This window comes from Notolabrus celidotus, chromosome 11, assembly GCF_009762535.1.
Source record: "Notolabrus celidotus isolate fNotCel1 chromosome 11, fNotCel1.pri, whole genome shotgun sequence".
Taxonomy (NCBI): domain Eukaryota; kingdom Metazoa; phylum Chordata; class Actinopteri; order Labriformes; family Labridae; genus Notolabrus; species Notolabrus celidotus.
In genome coordinates, this window is record NC_048282.1 from 13542205 (window position 1) to 13561235 (window position 19031).

The window sequence follows — 19031 nt, forward strand, 5'->3', positions numbered from 1 at the left end:
TTTGAGACCCTTAGGATGCACAGCAAATCTGGATTGATGTTATAATAAGAGTGTGCTCACACTTCATGTTGTGTTCAAAACACATAAAACATAGCATGTTTTCATTGTTCTTCCTCTTATGAAGACAGCACAGCAGCAACAAACCCCAACCTTTGCCACAGACTGATATGGGCCATTCCCCACAGTGTGTGAAGGTGTGAGGGCCCGTTCAATACTGCTTGCAGCTTTAATTATGATTGGCCTAATGCTGAGCTGCATGTAAGAAAGTAATGTGGTCTGGACTTGATGTAAAATCTAGAAGTAAGCAGGCAGGTCGAGGCACCAACATATGGAAAAGTTTATTTTAAAAAAACAAAGTAGTATGTCAATATTTAATATTCAGTTTCAACATATAATACATCTGTATGAAGCTTTTGGTTTATAGGATTTTAGTAGCTTAGAATAAACATCAAACAGCAATTTTACATGCAGAAGTTTCATTTCATTTCTTATAATGAAATCTTGCCGAGAGAAGAAATCCTGCTGATGAATCCACAGGTAATGAATATGCAAATGTTAGACTTTGTAACTACTTTAGTCCCCTACACACACTCTACACAAACCTAATCCCATAAATGGTATTGCTCTGATTTAACTCTTCCTTTTATCAGTTGGTGATGATCATAAATTAGAAATAAAAAACAAAAGCTTGGCTGGAATAACCTTAATTACCTTAAAGCAACATCTCAGAGGTACAGCAGCCATCATCTGCTAGATGGAAATGCAGTTTCATTACCATGCCCCTAATCTTAACTTGTTAAAGTGTCCACTTTGTTGGCAATGAACCCCAAATTGCTCCCAAAGGCATAGGCAATAGCAACATCTACTATGAGAGCCCTCTCAATATGGTACTAAAAGGATAAAACTTGGAAGAACATAACAAAGATAAAAAAGAGAAGACACAAGACACATGTCTGATTAAGTACATGCTTAGTGACCACATTGCAGACTACAAAAATGGCAGACACAGAAATCATGACAACCAAAAGAAAGATAAATATGTGGTCATTGTTACATGGAGACCAAAATCAGAGACCAACGATTTCTGTCATTACAAATAAAACTAAGGAGAAGGAGACAGGGCAAAACATGGACACTGAATGACAAACACACACACACACACACACACACACACACACACACACACACACACACACACAAAAAGACACACACACACAAACAGAGGGGAGCAAGCGAGGAATTTGGGTTGAATGATGGAGCAGTCTCTAGCATCTTCAGCCAATGGAAGATCATCACAAACTTTAGGAAGTACTGTCCCAGTGCTGTTGAGAGAACAAAGCCAGATTGCAACACTTCAGATAAACATTTCAGTCAAGGTATTTAAGGTAAAAACGCAATTCAAACATCAAAGTAACAGTTTATAGTAATATTCCTTTGCGATAACAGACTATTCATGGTCTACTAAAACCCGCCCAACAGTTCCTTTGGAACGGGTCTGGCAGGTTTAAACCCCAAAATCTATTCATTAAAATTCTGCCATTACCCAATCATTTAAGATATGTGCAACAACCCAAAATGGCCCTTGATTTAAAGCCAAAAATTGATCAATTAACTCAACTAAATTTGCATAATAATGTATATTCTATTCAATTTGAGAAAAATTAACTCCGGTCACCACTTAATGTTTTTCATCACATGTTACACTACCTTTATGGAAACACTGCTTACTTGGTTATGTTAAATACTTGATTCTAATTGACATAGTTATGTCATTAAATTAATATATACATTTCTTTGATATGACCCTTATATGTCTTCAAAGTATTATTGTTTGGTACTTCCATAATGACATAAAAGTAACTTAGCCGTTGGTAATGGGCATGCCTGTCAGACTAGCCAGTGTGAGTAATCAACAGTAGATAAACCATTATCCCACATAAACCTTTGTTTAAAATGATAACCTGTTGTATCAACATGTGGTTAGCCTATTTACCAACATATTTATGATTGGCATGGATGTTGAGGTTCATGTAATGATATATGTAATGACTTTATGAGGGATCACATTTTATCTGCTATCAACTAAGTCATTTACTCTGATGGATGTCATGTAGGATATCTCCTTTCTGCACATGGAGCTTTTATTATTGTGATGTTTGTAGTCAAAAATATGTAATTTATCAATCACCATGCTAGAGTGTTTCAACAACTATCACCTGCCTCACAGGAAGCTGTCCTCAGTGGCGACAAATGAGAACCCATTGAAGGCATTGTTGAAGCTGGTTCCAGCATTCAGCTCAGGGGTCCGGCTCACCGAGTTAGGAACCATTTCTCTTGTGAACTCTGGATCAATATGCTGAGTGTCAGCTGGGCCTCTCTGAAAGATGAAAACAATTGTTTTGTCTGGTAATGCAACAACAATGAGTATATGAAGATTATGTATCAGGTATAGTGTGTGGTTAATAAATGGTCTGCAAATTAATAGCCCCTAAAAGGACACATCAAACGTACTGTCACTCTTATTCCACGTTAAAAGAAAAGGAAACTACACAATGTTTTAAAACCAGAGTTGAGGCATGGTTTCATGCAGGTTCATATAATGTACAGTGATAATTCCTAACCTAGAACTGACCTGAAATGTAGGATATCGAGCTACAAAACCTTAAACAGAGTTATTTTCAGAGAATCTAATAAAACGCTGAGGTCTCATCGAAATTATAAAGAAGGATTTAAAAATTTGCTTGTATGAAATTGTAATACTATGGAGCCTTATCCATTGTCACATCTTTATCTGAGACAGGATAAAGGGATGAACTTAAGAAAACCTCAGAAAACAATTACCTTTTGTCTGCCACAACTGTTTTACAGACATGGTACATGGATACAGATATTCTGAATACTCCACTAAGATAACAAAATAGTAAAGGAACAGACTTAATATTTGAAAGCTTTAAAAAAATAAAAAAAAGAACATTTAAAGTTTACCCACAGGCAGCCTGAAACAACTCACCACATTAGGGTTGTAAGGAGGAGTGGTTCTCTTGAAGTAAAGGTCGTCCCAGTTAATGGGATTGAAAAACGTGTGGTGCTTGATTTCCAACTACAAAGGAAAAAAAATACATGTGTTTTTTATATAGCAAACTGACATTTATCATTTGTCTTGTCAAAGACTTATATGGTACAAGGAAATAAGCAACAGAAATAGGGCTGTACTATTATTATGTGGTTTTCAATATGATAAAAAGCTAGAATAATTTAGTTTAATAGTTTTTATGGTCTTAAGATTGTTATTAGGCCGTCTTTACAGTGATACAAGTGTACTTGTTCCAACCACTGTCACCTTCCCTGGAACAATTTTAGTTAAGACATGGAGAATGGAGTTCAACAAAAAGACAAATGAAATAGAATATAGATGGAGAAGAATCATCTGAAAGGGATAAGAAGAAATATCTTGGGGCTGAAGCACCAAAATGGTTTAAAGTACCACATTCATCATTCAGAGTAACATTCTTTGAGATGCTTCACACACAAAATGCTGGGGTAGAACTTGTGCCCAATACAGGGTTCCCACTCTTTTCCAGAGATAATTTTCCAGGACATTTCCAGGACATTTTCATTGATGATCAAGCTGGTATGACCGTCTAAATTTAGTTCCTAATTTAGTTCCTAAATAGACTAATATGTTCCTCTCAGTGGAAGTCTACATTGAAAGACATGTAGTGTATGGCTATCAATGAAATCATCTCTTACATACTTAAAAATGATGGCAAATTGATAATAGAATAATGCAACCACAGATGTACAGAACTTCACTTTATTAGTGCAACCAAGTAACAATGATGGGCAATTCTCATCTCAGCTTTCTCTTTTCTCAAAAAATATAAAATGAGCTAAGAAAAAAACAAAAGAGCCTGCAAAGGAATCAGGAAGCTGCCTTACTGAAATAATTAAATAATAATGATCAGAGGATCAGTGCATTAATGACCTAAATAGAATTGAATGACAAAAATGGCCACAAATGTTTCTCAACTCAACTCAGACTCAAAATATACCTGCTTAATCCTGATATTCATCCTGCTAAGTGGTCGATATAAAACAAAGCAAATGTCACGTTTTTTTATTTGAGTTACCGTAAACTCTGAAAAAATCTCACCGGTGTAAAGACACACTCTGTATTTGAAGATCTCTCAGACATTTAAAAAAATGTAAACTGTCTTCCTGCGTGGCGATGTCTATTTATGATCAGCGATGTCTACAACGTGGAGTTTCTGTGCAGCTGTGTCGCTCTTTTTGTTCCGTTTGTTTTCACTATTGGGAGTTTGCACTCCTGCTAGCTAGAGCAGGGGTTCTGAAACTTTTTGGAGCCAGGGACCCCTTACAGGTGAGAAAATTGTCCAAGGACCCCCTCATAATTGTAACACAGATTAAGCACATTAGTGATGTGTCATGATCAAAAGCTGCGGCTCTGAGAGCCGATGCTTTATAGTGAATCAGAAGAGCCGGCTCGCATCAAGAGAGAGCCGGCTCCCAGTTTTTTCCTTTCGCTGCTTAGCTCTCAGTGTTCAGCCCCAGCTCTGCTCACAGCAGAACTTTGTTTTGATTGGTCAGCATGGCGGCCATGAAGCCAATCACATGTGAGGATATAGGATACAGGTGATGGAGGGGAGGCTGTGTATCCTGGCTACACCTGTTCCTTCAGAGAGAGTCTTCTTGAAGACAGGGCAAATTCTCACTGAGAGGAGAAATCGGATCAGCCCATCCAAGCTGAGGCATCCGATTTTTCTCAATGCCAACCTGAGGACATTAATAATGTTTGCTTGAGTTTGGTTCTGGTTCTGGTTCTGTTTGCTTGAGTTTGGTTCTGGTTCTGGTTCTGTTTGCTCGAGTTTGATTCTGGTTCAGTTTGCTTGAGTTGGTTCTGTTTCTGTTTACCTGAGTTGGTTCTGGTTCAGTTTGCTTGAGTTTGGTTCTGGTTTTGGTTCAGTTTGCTTGAGTTCGGTTCTGGTTCTGTTCTTGTTCTGTTCTGGTATGGTTCTGGTATGGTTCTGGTATGGTTCTGGTTCGGTTCTGTTCTGGTTCGATTCTGGTTCGGTTCTGGTATGGTTCTGGTTCAGTTCTGGTTCGGTTCTGGTATGGTTCTGGTTCGGTTCTGGTTCGGTTCTGGTTCGTGTCTGGTTTGGTTCTGGATCGGTTCGGTTCTGGTTCGGTTCGGTTCCGGTTCGGTTCTGGTTCAGTTCTGGTACGGTTCTGGTTCGGTTCTGGTTTGGTTCTGGTTTGGTTCTGGTTCGGTTCTGGTTCGGTTCGGTTCCGGTTCGGTTCGGTTCTGGTTCAGTTCTGGTACGGTTCTGGTACGGTTCTTGTTCGGTTCGGGTTTGGTTCGGTTCCGGTTCAGTTCTGGTACGGTTCTGGTTTGGGTCTGGTTCGGGTCTGTTCGGGTCTGGTTCGGGTCTGGTTCGGTTCTGGTTTGGTTTTGGTTAGGTTCTGGTTCGGTTTTGTTCTGGTTCGGTTCTGGTTTGGTTCTGGTTCAGTTCTGGTAGGGTTCTGGTTCTGTTCTGGTTGAGTTTGATTCTGGTTCTGTTTGCATGACTTTGGTTCTGGTTCTGTATGCTTAAGTTTAGTTCTGGTTCTAAACCTAAACCTAACCCTAACCCTAACCCTAATCCTAACCCTAATCCTAACCCTAACCCTAATCCTAACCCTGACACTAACCCTAACTCTAACCCCAACCCTAACCCTAACCCTAACCACAACCCTAACCCTAACCCTAACCACAACCCTAACCCTAACCACAACCCTAACCCTAACCCTAACCACAACCCTAACCCTAACCCTAACCCTAATCACAACCCCAACCCTAACCCCAACCCTAACCCTAACCCTAATCACAACCCCAACCCTAACCCCAACCCTAACCCTAACCCTAACCCTAATCACAACCCTAACCCTAACCACAACCCTAACCCTAACCCTAACCCTAATCACAACCCCAACCCTAACCCCAACCCTAACCCTAACCCTAACCCTAATCACAACCCTAACCCTAACCCCAACCCTAACCCTAACCCTAATCACAACCCTAAACCTAATCACAACCCTAACCCTAATCACAACCCTAACCCTAACCCTAACCCTAACCCTAAGCACAACCCTAACCCTAACCCCAACCCTAACCCTAACCCTAATCACAACCCTAACCCTAATCACAACCCTAACCCTAACCCTAATCACAACCCTAACCCTAATCACAACCCTAACCCTAAACCTAATCACAACCCTAACCCTAACCCCAACCCTAACCCTAACCCTAATCACAACCCTAACCCTAATCACAACCCTAACCCCAACCCTAATCACAACCCTAACCCTAACCCCTACCCTAATCATAACCCTAATCACAACCCTAACCCCAACTCCAACCCTAAACCTTATCACAACCCTAACCCTAACCCCAACCCTAACCCTAACCCCTACCCTAACCATAACCCTAATCACAACCCTAACCCTAACCCTAATCACAACCCTAACCCTAACCCCTACCCTAATCATAACCCTAATCACAACCCTAACCCTAACTCCAACCCTAAACCTTATCACAACCCTAACCCTAACCCCAACCCTAACCCTAACCCCTACCCTAACCATAACCCTAATCACAACCCTAACCCTAACCCTAATCACAACCCTAATCATAACCCTAATCACAACCCTAACCATAATCACAACCCTAACCCTAATCACAACCCTAACCCTAATCACAACCCTAACCCTAATCACAACCCTAACCCTAATCACAACCCTAACCCTAACCCTAATCACAACCCTAACCCTAACCCTAATCACAACCCTAACCCTAATCACAACCCTAACCCTAACCCTAACCCTAATCACAACCCTAACCCTAATCATAACCCTAGGATCAGGGTGAGAATGGTTTGTAACAGAATAAATGCACACAATTGGGCAATTATAAGGCTTCTCATAAAAACACAGTACGTTAAAGGGTTTTCAACACAAACCATTAGTTTTTGCAAAATTAAGGTAAAATATATGGCTACAAAAGATCCTAAATTAAGAGCTGTTCGGAAGTCAAAAGAGCCGGCTCTTCTTTGGGAGCCGAGTCAAAAGAGCTGGCTCTCTGAAAAGAGCCGAACTTCCCATCACTAAAGCACATGCTTACCATTTGCACTCTTAGTTTCCCTTGGAACTATTTGTATTGTAAAACGTATCAATGTAAATACTTCAGACCTGTACCATAGTGATAAACAGATAACACTTCAATTTGAATCAAGTAAATACCACTTGTATACTTTAAAACAGAGGGTCATTTCATTCCTTGTGGACTCAACATGACAGCATTTATACTTTTCAAGTAATTGATCTTAAACGCTTTCAGAAAATTAACAGTAGCAAGACTCACATATCCCTTTGAGCCAGCAAATGGTATCATAACAATGGTGTATGCTGTTTTGTAATGACACAGCACAATTTTATGATTTACTAGAAATGTATTCAAATTATTTCACGGACCCCCACGCTATGGTTCGCAGACCCCCAGGGGTCCCAGGACCCCACTTTGAGAACAACTGAGCTACAGTACGGTAATTGAGCCAAATGTACCATAAAACATAAACAATATACCCCCGTTTTCTGTGAATGCATGATTATGAAGTGAAGGAGAAAAGATGTGAAAAAAGTTGCGCAGTGTCGCTGTCTTTTCCAGCACAGCGTGCACTCAACTTTCAATGAATGGGGATGTGTTTTGTTAATAGGGTCAGGTCACACGCAGCCATGTTGGAATAATTTTCCAGGACTATCTGTGATTTTCCAGGACTATCTGTGATTTTCCAGGACATTTTACTTTTTCCCCCATTTTCCGAGTGTTTTCCAGTACTGGAAAACTGGTCAACTGTTTTCCAGGTTTTCCAGGTTTTCCAGGACGCGTGGGAACCCTGCCAATATCTTGGTTTAGCTTTGGTCATCTTGATAACCCTTACATAGTCTCGGAAGTAAATGCCCAAAATGTTCTTTGTAATTCTGTCAGGGGCCAGTTTTCTGGACATGGAATGACCCTATAGGTTTTAAGTAAAGTTAAAATAAATTGTGTAGTCCTTTGAAAAAACATGCTTTTCATCTGTTTTGATGTGTAGCAAAAGTTAAAGTAGCCTTTTTTAATATAACACACTCACAAAGTCGGCGATGGCCCCGAGGCGTCTGTGCTGGTCTTTCTGCAGAAGACCTGTCAGCAGAGAGCAGACAGCATCGGACTTCCCTGGGGGCATGGACAGTGGTTTGTGCAGGATCCCATCATACATTTCACTCACGTCTCGGCTGTAGAAAGGAGGCTGAACCAGAGGGATCAGTGCAAAAATGTATCAGTTTTGATAAGTTAACAATCATAGAGCAGACAATTAAGTCTTACTCCCCAGGAAAATGATGTCTCCTCAATGTTAAATGTACTTATATAGTGCTTTTCTAGTCTTTCTGACCACTCAAAGCACTTTCACACAACTCGTCACATTAACCCAATCACACAACATTCACTCACTAATGGTAGAGGCTGCTTTAGTAAGGGACCATCAGTAATAGCTAATCTCATTTATACACATTCAAACACCGCAGAACAACAGTGGGAGCAATTTGGGGTTCAGCGTCTTGAAAAAGGACACTCAGCATGTGACTGCAGGAGCTGGGACCGAACCACCAACCTTCCTATTGAGAGCTGCTCTGAATCCCATTTTCATTGTAGGTAATTACAAATCCAGATCCATGATTAGATAGTATTCCTGTATTTTCAATGTTTGTTCTAATGACTTGAGTGCAAAGCAGATAAAGCTATTCAACTTTATTCACAAGCACAAAAATGCTTTTGAAGAGGCATTAAGAAGCCAAAACACAGGAGTTGATATTATACCCATGGTTCTAAATCTGATCATGTTGTAACAGAAGGATAAAAGCTAAAACATAAAGGTTTCTTGGAACATGTAATATGCTGATTCACAATCACATTAAATATAACAGGAACTCCTACACCCAAGACAAGGTGGCATGTTATAATTTGAAATATTGACTGTGATAATGAAATAAATAAGTGGTGGAAAACATCCTGTTTCAAAAATATCTTGTTTCTATGTGAAACACTTTTTAGTTTTACAGTAACAGCACTACGCTACACGTTCATAAATACACATACCAGGCTGTAGATCATCTCATAAAGCACTGCTCCCAGACACCACCAGTCCACTGTCCTGTCATATGGTTCCTTACGAAGAATTTCTGGTGCCAGGTACTACAGACAAGGGAAAAGGTAGAATAAATTAAAAAAAGAAAAGTTGAGAATACAGGAAGTTAAAGTGCATAAAAACACCAAGAGACTGTAAGCATCACTAGCCACTCCTCTTTTACAAGGGAATTTTAGAGTTCATGAAAACACTGATGAGAATACTCTACACCATATCGTGTTTAATATACAGTGTATTTTATGATACTATCCCTCCCCTTTGAATGTATTTTTCTCCTACTCACCTCTGGAGTCCCACAGAAAGTAGTAGTGGTTCCTTCAGCCTCTATGCCTTCTTTACAAAGCCCAAAATCTGTCAACACCACATGGCCCTGTGAACAAAAAACAAAAGCTTCAGTCCTTATTTGGTTTCACAACATTAATTAAATAATTACTATAGAGATTGAAACTTGTGAAAAAACATGGTTCATAGAAAAAATGCACATAATCGTATTCACCTGACAGTCTAGGAGAATATTCTCTGGCTTAAGATCTCTGCAATAGACAAGAACAAGCAGATTATAACACTGTATATGCTTTTTGGTTGTTTACAATAGGAATCATAAGGTTGTATAGCTTGTATGTGATAGATAATGATGCAAACAGACTCAATGTCTGATTGTATGACCTGTAAATTATGTTGAGAGAGTGAAGATAGCCAATAGCACTTGCAACCTCGGCTGCATAGAACCTTGCCCTTGGCTCAGAGAAGCACCTCTCTCTTTGCAGGTGAAAGAACAACTACAATGAGACAGAAAAAGAGAGAGAAATGTGGGTTGACTTATTAACAGGTCACAGTTTGATATGGTGAGAATTAAAAGACACTTAAAAAAAAAAGGAGAGTAGAAGTCGGGCAAAGCGACAAAACTATGATGTTACATCAGAACGCAGGGAAGTAACAGAACATACTACAACAAAACAAACCTAATGAAAAGGTTCATTTAGTCATATGACTGCATATAAGAAGGGAATTCAAGAGAGGCAGTCTCTCAGATGTGAAGAGGAAAGAGATTGAATGTGTGAGGAAATAGTTCAGCGCTTCAAGATAATGTTCTTGAGCATAACACTGCAGAGTTTGTGGATTTTACCATCTACAGTACATCCATCTATTATCTTAACCGCTTCGCCCGTTCAGGGGCCTGGGGGCCTGGAGCCTGAACGGCAGGAAGGCAGAGCCATTATCACAGGACTAACATGGAAAGACCAACAACCATTCACGCACACACTTACACCTGATATAATCAGATTGACCAATTCACCTGGTAAGCATTTTTTGGACTGTGGGAAGAAGCCGCAGTACTCAGAGAACCCACGCATGCATGAGGAGAACATGCAAACTCCACACAGAAAGGTATACTGGGGATTTGAGCCCGTAACCTTCTTGCTGTGAGGCAACAGTGCTACCCACTGCACCACGGTGAAGCCCTCTACGGTACATAATATCATTGAAATATTAAGAGAGGGCGCCATTGACCTGGCGGTTTGGGAGTGACCCAGGTACGGAGGATGAAATCCTCATAGCAGCGGTGGCTGGTTTGACTCCCAGCCTGGACCATGTGCTGCATGTCTTCCCCTACTCACTTCTCCCCGCGTTTCCTGTCTCTATTCAGCTGTCCAATCAATAAATGCTAAAATTCCCCAAATCTGGAGAAATCTCTGTACAAAAGGGACAAGGCCCAAAATCGAAACTGGGTGGTCATGATCTTTGGGCCCTCAGGTGGCACTGCATTTAAAGCACACATGACTCTCCACTGGAAATCACTGCATGGGCTCAAAAATCAACCATTGTCTGTGAACGCAGTTTGTTTCTGCATCCACAAATACAGTTTGAAACTGTACCCAACATGATCTAGAAACACTGGTGACTGAGGGGGAGTGGAAAAAGGTCCAACAAATCAAAATATGACCCAGCTCTTTATTAGCGCACACTTCAGAAGCGAGCATCCGTAGTGGTATAGGGATGCATAAAGCCCATGGCATGGGTAGCTTACACATCCATGAAGGCACCATTAATGTTGAACAATATAAACAAGTTTTGGAGAAAAAATTATGCCGTCCAGACAATGCCTTAATCTGGGAAGCCCTTGTATTATACGACAAGAGGATGCCAAACTCCATTTTGCACATCTTTTAACAGCAGGGTCTCTGTAGTAGCTAAACTGGCCTGAGAGCAGCCCCGACTATGGTACTATTAAGAACATTTGTTTGATCATGACACTTCATTTCCGACAAAGGAGACCCCAAAGTTTTGAGCAGCTGTAATCCTCTATCAGTCAAGAACAGGACAACATTACAAAACCTAGAAGCTGGTCTCCTGGGTTCCTAACATTTACAGAGTTTTGTTAGAAGAAGAGGTGATGCAACACAATATGCCCCTGTCCCAACTTTTTTGAAGCATGAAACTAGCATTAAATCTAAAATGAGAATATGTTTCATACACCTTTCAGATCTTTTGGTTTCAACATTTAATTTGTTGTCTTTGCAATATTTTCAATACAGGGTTTAAATGATTTGCAAACCAGAAAATTCAAATTTTATGGAAATTTTATACAATGTTCTTAAGTTGTTGTTGAGAAAATTGTAGCATCTTTCTGATACGTTTTTATCAAAATTAATATTAAAATACATGTTGCTCCCTGCGTATGAATGTTACTAATTTATGTACAGGCAAACGCAGCAGGTCACGTCATGAACCAGTTGAGTCGATGTTCCCGGAATTAAATTATGACTTTAAGTCACAAGGTATAAATTATGTTGACAGTAGCCTTTATTATTGGAAAAATAAACTTTCTGAAAACTGATATGATCACAACATATTCATGTTGAAGTCCAGTATTATAAATGGTAATTACTCCAGTTTGCTGCAGCCAGTAATTATCCATATTGCATTCAACTTATTACAGAAGATATCAGAACAGCCAGCTGAAGCCCTTTACCATAATGCCATAAATATGTGTTTTGTTTTCATGTATTTATTTGTCTGGTTAAGGAAACATACCTCTCCTCCATTCACATAGTCCAGGACAAAGTAGAGCTTCTCTGGGGTCTGGAAGGAATAGTGAAGACAAACCAGAAATGGATGTTTCAGACTCTTCAGCAGCACATTTCTCTCTGCCATAATGTTCTTTTGCTGAAGAAAAGGAAGGAAGAAAAGGTGGAATTAGGAAAGGGGAAATGGTTTAATTGGTACATCTATTTGTACGCAAAACCTTTTTTTGTAAATGTGTAGTTTGTGCACTTTTGATATAATAATAATAATAATAATAATAATAATAATAATAATAATAATAATAATAATAATAATAATAATAATAATAATAATAATAACAATAATAATTTATATAAAAATACATACAAATTAAAAACATCATCTTTAGTTCAGTTAAGCCTTGATAAAAATATTACTCAAACCCACATTGACCCTGTCAAAACTTTTTCTTTTTATTATCCATCTATGTTTTATCCATTATTTAAAAATGGCTAATATAATATAAGTTGCTTTGGAAGAATAACCGAAATAAGAGAATGAACAGACCAACAATCTACCTTCAAAAAACTACTTAACACTTCAGTTTGACAGACCCAACACTCCTAATTCAGAACAAATGTGTTTGATATGATACTCTCAATGTGTTAGTCAAACATGTCAGTGGTTTATCTAGTGGGAGCTGTAAAATCTGTCCTTTGGACAGAACAAGCTGTGGATGAGATAAGATTAAATCATGTTACCTGGCCAAAATAGTGTTTACTTACAACACTGAAAGATAATGACACAAACAAGTTTTTCTTGGCACACTGTGAGATATTTTCCACTTCAACTACTGTAGTCTAGCACTATAATACTGTTCATTTCATGTCAATCTATAAGGATTTCCTTAACATGAGCTCTCTAAAAACAAACCCTGGAAATTCTCCCTGGACAGCATTTCCAGGGTTTGTAGTTTGAAGGTTTCAAACAAACCTAATGGTAGTATCATATTCATATTTTTCAAAAGTATTTACTCGAATGAAAGTCAAATGCAGATTTTTAAGATGAGGGTTTTACACTTGAATTTTGTGATATTTCTTACTTAAATAATTACTTAGCCAGCAGCACCCACCTCTTTTTTCTTCAGGATTACTTTCTTCTGCAGCACCTTCACGGCGTAGAATTTGTTGTCTGCTTTGAGCTTGGCAAGCAGGACCTACAATGAATATTTGTTTCTTAGCAGTTTGTTTAGTAACCATTCTGACGCACTGCTGTCAGGACATTTTGTCAAACTCCATTAGGAACAAGATGCACAACACAGATACGTGCTAGAAACAGCTGATAGTGGTAAACCTGAGAATATATTGAAAAGAAAGGTCAGAAATGAATCATACTGCAGCCTGGAAATCAAGAAAAACACTTAAGTGTAATCAGTGTGTAGTGTATGGTATTCCTTATGTAAAACACTGCCCTGCTGCGGTATTATTTTCTGTTTTTTTGTCGTTGCATTGACCTAATAGCGAGGTAACTTGAAGAGGCCTCTGTGGATTGTAGGTTAATGATTGATGAAGAGGGCAGCACATTCTGAGTAGAGGCTGAGTCAGACTTATCCACAATGCCAGTCTACCCCCCAAATTTGGCTATCTCCTGTATTTAACAAGGTCAATATAATACAACTACTGCTGCTAATTGCATCCAACGAGATAATTCTTTATCTTTATGACCTACTATTATTTTGAGACTGATTCTATCAATGCATATCCCCTACCCATATTCCCTTACAAAACCGGTCTAACCAAGCAATCCTGCTTAACACACTTTCACTGAGGTGTCCCTGCTTTTGCATATTTGACCTACATTAGTCATAATAAGGAAAAAACTGAAAGAAAAACAAAATATTATCAACAATAAGGAGGCATACTGTTTAATAATTGATACTTCAGTGTTACCTTTCCAAATGTCCCCTTGCCAATGACAGCCAAGAAGTCAAAGTCAGTGGGCCTGGCACTAAAACAAGAAAGTGAGTAGATAATTAAGCTTTTCTCTTGTTGAGTCTAGGTTCCATAAATAAAGAACAGTATATAAATATAATGTTGTGTAATATAACAGTACTGTGTATGCTATGACTGAAGGTGCTGTTTAGGTTTTCTTTTTTTACTGAATGAGGTCTTAGTGTATAAAAAAAAAAAAAAATCCAACCAATCAAAATACAGTATATGTAACACAATTGCAATATAAGTTGTTTTTTGATGGATGGGTAGACATCCGTTATGTCTAAAAATCTCTGTGTGTATGACTGTCACAGGGTCATGCTGGTTGTGGGAGTAAAGCTACTGACTGTGGGTTTGCTGAAGGTCCCAGGTTGACATCATCATGAGGAGAGGAGGATGGTGACTGCTGCTGAAGGTTGATAAACATGAAACAAGTCAACAAAAGAAAGGAACACCTTGCATTCACTTGTCTGAATGACAAACATAGACTGCAAATGACTGGCATTCACTTAGATTCCCTTGGCCATCAACATCATTAAAAGTAATCATCTATTATCAGTATTATGCCATTATTTAAACCTGCCTCTTTATGCTGTTGTACAAAAAGACTGAAGACTAAATAAAAGACTGAATCTTACATGAGAAGACATAGCTTGTAATTTAAGTGTAAGCTTGGCATGGATAAAACTAAAAAACTGCCCTTCACAGGAAACAAAAACAAACATGGTCTTTGTTGATTTTGAACACAGGAATAGAGGCAAAGATGGCAAAGGACATTATTGACATATAAAGAAAACCTTTGATAAAAAAACTGTCCTTGCTACAGATCATCTGTTTGTTTTATGTAATGCAGTGGATTTTTTTGATGCACTTTTTGGCACTTTACTTCTTAACTCAATCACACTGTGAATGGAGTGTAGATGGATACAGGCACAGAAAGACATAAAATAAAGTTCAAAATGCAACCACAATAGAGGGATAGTTTGAAAAGCAAAATAAAAGCTAAAGAAGACCCACATTACTGTTTGCCATGGCCATTAACCATTCGACTCCAACTGGAGATCCAGCAGTGGTGGACAGACCTGTGAGAGGAAAGTAGGAACTGAGGATCATGAGGTCACTCACTGTGCAGGAGGCAACTGTGGTGAATTATGATCTGAACCATCATCTTCTGTCATTTCACACAAGCGTTATTTCCATGAGCCCACATCCAGGTGTGTGTGTGTGTGTGTGTGTGTGTGTGTGTGTGTGTGTGTGTGTGTGTGTGTGTGTGTGTGTGTGTGTGTCTGTGTGTAATGGACTGCTGACCTCAGGATGACAACCTCGGGATCCAGAGGAGCTGGTAGTTCTGGTTTGTAAGGAAGAAGATGCTGGAACAACAGAAACACAAAGAAGAACATTGTGTTTATACTGCTGTGTGTGTGTGTGTGAGGTGTGTTAATGCAAGTGTGGAGACTGTATCAGTGAACATGTTTACACTGTAAATATTGTTGTGTCATTCTCAAATCTGTCATAATATACGGGATGACCAGGGTCTCTCACGCACACACAACCATGCAGAACGAGTGAAAGCGATACAGAGGACACAAAAAAGTCAAAGTTGATGTAGTTCATTCTCTCTTAAGTGGATTCTGGCATCTTTTCCCCCAAGAAGAAGATATATAAAACAAATTTTTCCATATATTTCATTTGCCATATTCTTTCTGATTTGTATATATTCCTGTCATTTTAGTAAGTGCTGATGCTCTAACGTGTTGCAGCCACAGATCTACATTGAATCAAAGTAAGTGCATAATAAATGCTGTTCTGAAAAATAAACCTTTGTTCTTAAACTATAACCTCTTGTGCAACAATATGAAACTTTCCTTTGCAATGGCTGTCAGAAAAGATCCCACTGTGATAGTATGAGCAAGACAATACTCCCACGTGTGCAAAATGTATACTATTTTAACAATTAATGGATTTTCTCCATATCACTACTGACACAAAAATGCACAACAATAAACTAATGCAAAAATCTACTATTTTACATGTAATTCAGTTAGAAATCTAAAGAGAAAATGTAATAGATGTCGCTGGCATTCTTAAAAAAAGACTGTTTACCAGGAATTCAATTAAAAATCTAAATATAAAATATAATTGATCTCACTTGCTGTCTATAATTTTGCACTGTTTGGATGATGACTGTCTGAAATACATCCAACACCTAAACTAAGTGATGAAAAGGTTAAATAATCTAAGAAAGAGAACATTTATTTGTGATTAGTAGCACAGAGGGAAATAAAAAAGACATCCAGATTAAAATAATCATGCAGTTGACACTGAATATTTCAATAACTCCACTTGAAATTAAGTCAAAATGTCATTATTGACAAAATAAGACAAACTTTCTTAGGCAACAAGCTGCTCTCTATTATTTTCTAACTATCTACTTTCATGCATCTGCAAGTTTATTTAATAAATATCTCAAACCCTGGTTGGTAGTAAGCATAACGATCATTTTTAAAGAGTAGTTTATATTATTATATTCTACAATATGACAACAAAGAAAAAACAACAATGTTTAGTTAATACTTAGAGGCTTGTTCTAAACATTAAACAAAATGTGAGGTTAAGAAATGATGCATATATGTTTCTGACCACATGTTCAAAGGTCAACACAATTTTAGCAGAACAGATTAAAGGTTGGAAGGCGTTCTGCTTGCACTGATAATAACAACACGGGGATAAATCCCAACAAGTAATTTAAGCCAGTCAGTACTCCAGAGATCTTCTATGTTCTGGAATATGGGAAGTAGGCTCTTTTAACAAAGCAGTACAAAAGCATGACTATCCTGTTGTCGATTTGGTGTCTATTAAGAAATACATTGTTAATGAGAAATCCACACATATCTCGGCCCATGTTTTTCTGTCTGCCAAATAAAAAAATAACATTCACAGATCATGCCCAGATGCACAGAAAGTCCTGGTTCTTCGTGTGAAAGAAGCGCAGTTTGCTCACCTGTTTGTGAAGGATGAAAGGTCAGTGTGAAGGCAGTGTGCTAAATCCAGGGCCATACGGAGATTAAAAACAGAGCTGTTGAAGGCTGCAGCAGATCTTTGATAAGTTATTTTTCAGACTCTCATTGAGGAAGGTCGCCTTCAAGGGAGTGAATGATTAATAAAGACGACAGGGCGGAGCAAAGTCCTGACAGTCGCTAACTATTTATGCGTTCATGTGTGCGTGTGGAAAAAAGGGGGTGGGTGCTCCAGATTTGAAAATAACTTCCGAACCTTGCTCTTTGCGCTCAAAATGAAACAGCTACAACTTTTTTATGTAACATGTTCATGTCAAGAGGCTACCTACATCTGTGTTATTATTACACAATATGTAGGTATACCTGGCAACTACCTGTGAGTGACATGGAAGATTTCAGAAATGATGTGGGTTCATAGTATTGTGATTAACAGCCTCTCCTGCCTGTGGTCGTTTCTATAGCCTTATGTTTGCTTCGACCCTCCCTTGGCCCTTTTACTAGGCTACAACTCCCTGTCGGAGAGGTGCTGTGGCTGGTTTGCTTGAAGGTTCGGTCTGTCTGCGTTTCTGTGCTCGAATAAAGGGGAGAGAGAGACAGAGAGAGAGAGAGAGAGAGAGAGAGAGAGAGAGAGATAGAGAGAGAGAGAGAGAGAGAGAGAGAGAATCCCAGTGTCAGCCTGGATTCCCAATCATAACACAACGCAGAGGCCTACATGGTCATGGACATGGTAACATCTAGACAAAATGTTCATTGACAATTTCCATGCTAATCTTTCATGCATATTATAAAATATGTAGGCAGGCCATTGTAAGTATCAGAATACACTATAAAAGTATTCTCACAATACCTTGTATGTACCAAACACCTTTAAAGGCCTTGTGCGACATTTTTTATAATTTGCATCTTTCTTACCAAGAGTTGTGAGTTGATAAAACGTCTATTGTGTGTACATGTGTGCTTGCTTAGTAGCAATCCTCTCAAACATGTAGACTTGATTAAGATATAACTTGTGAATGTATATATTTTTTTGGTGTTCTTCAGACAAAGACTTCAGACAAAGTTGGCCTGCTTGGCTGTTTTCTGCTCTAGCCCATATTACAAGATGCTGTCAAGACCTCATTCACAAACTTTGTTAGGAGGAGATTTCTTAAGCAGATACAACGGCCGAGTTCAAGAAGATTGTAATATTTACAACATTTTCTAATATGGATTTTTCATGTGGTAAAGACAAAGTCTAGCCTACTTACACTCAAGAGCTACTTACCATGTTTGAGTGCCGCTGTACCATTGCAAAATTATATGTTTTTTCTTCCTTCATTTCGAATCAGTAGGTTATATTATGAAATAACAGGCTATAATAGGCTATGACACAGAACCCCAGCTCAGATCAGTGTCCTAGACTAGCTACTCATGGCAAGTTTAATGTTACTCCATGATGTCAAAGTATGGCAGTCTTCATGATTTAAACTTCACATCATTCAGCAAATTAAGACTTAAACTTCCAAGCAAAGTGAAATGAGCAAACAAATTTTCAAATGACAGGGGACTTCCTTTTTTTTTTTTAAACACAAACCATTTGCCTAATGAAGTCTATTCATGAGGGACTAAAATGGCATATTTCAAGTCTCCTTAGCATCTTCCCCCCAAAGGATATAAATGGTCACTTTCATATCCGCTGTTGCATCTTGTAATAACATTAAATTGATTACTTGAGGTAGGTTTTCAGACTTTCTCATCTGACCTCTGAAGTGTTACTATAAGACAAGTATTAGAAGCAG

General features: G+C 38.7%; 1 protein-coding gene across 3 annotated transcripts; it reads right to left on the reverse strand.

The window, feature by feature from the left end:
- Positions 1-368: 368 nt before the first annotated feature.
- sgk2a (serum/glucocorticoid regulated kinase 2a) lies at positions 369-17432 on the reverse strand. Of its 3 annotated transcripts, none has more exons than XM_034695584.1 (15): positions 17238-17432; positions 15545-15606; positions 15254-15318; positions 14584-14642; positions 14195-14252; positions 13378-13461; positions 12276-12407; positions 9906-10018; positions 9736-9772; positions 9523-9609; positions 9191-9286; positions 8187-8342; positions 3011-3100; positions 2221-2377; positions 369-1322 (listed from the first exon to the last, which is right to left on the reverse strand). In XM_034695584.1, exons 3-14 carry the CDS (start codon positions 15272-15274, stop codon positions 2222-2224), a joined length of 1089 nt encoding a protein of 362 aa, XP_034551475.1. In that variant the 5' UTR covers positions 15275-15318; positions 15545-15606; positions 17238-17432; the 3' UTR covers positions 369-1322; position 2221. The 3 variants fall into 3 exon arrangements, with proteins under 3 accessions (XP_034551475.1, XP_034551473.1, XP_034551474.1); XM_034695582.1 differs by having other exon boundaries at positions 14584-14645; XM_034695583.1 differs by having other exon boundaries at positions 2217-2377; positions 14584-14645.
- Between the last annotated feature and the right edge of the window lie 1599 nt (positions 17433-19031).

Coding starts and splice junctions, on each gene's coding strand:
- sgk2a (XM_034695582.1), bottom strand. CDS start 15,274: ATGGCCATGGCAAACAGTAAT. Junction 10,019..12,275: donor ACTATGTGAATGGAGGAGAG/GTATGTTTCCTT, acceptor GTCTCATTGTAG/TTGTTCTTTCACCTGCAAAG. Junction 8,343..9,190: donor ATGAGATGATCTACAGCCTG/GTATGTGTATTT, acceptor CCTCTGGTTCAG/CCTCCTTTCTACAGCCGAGA.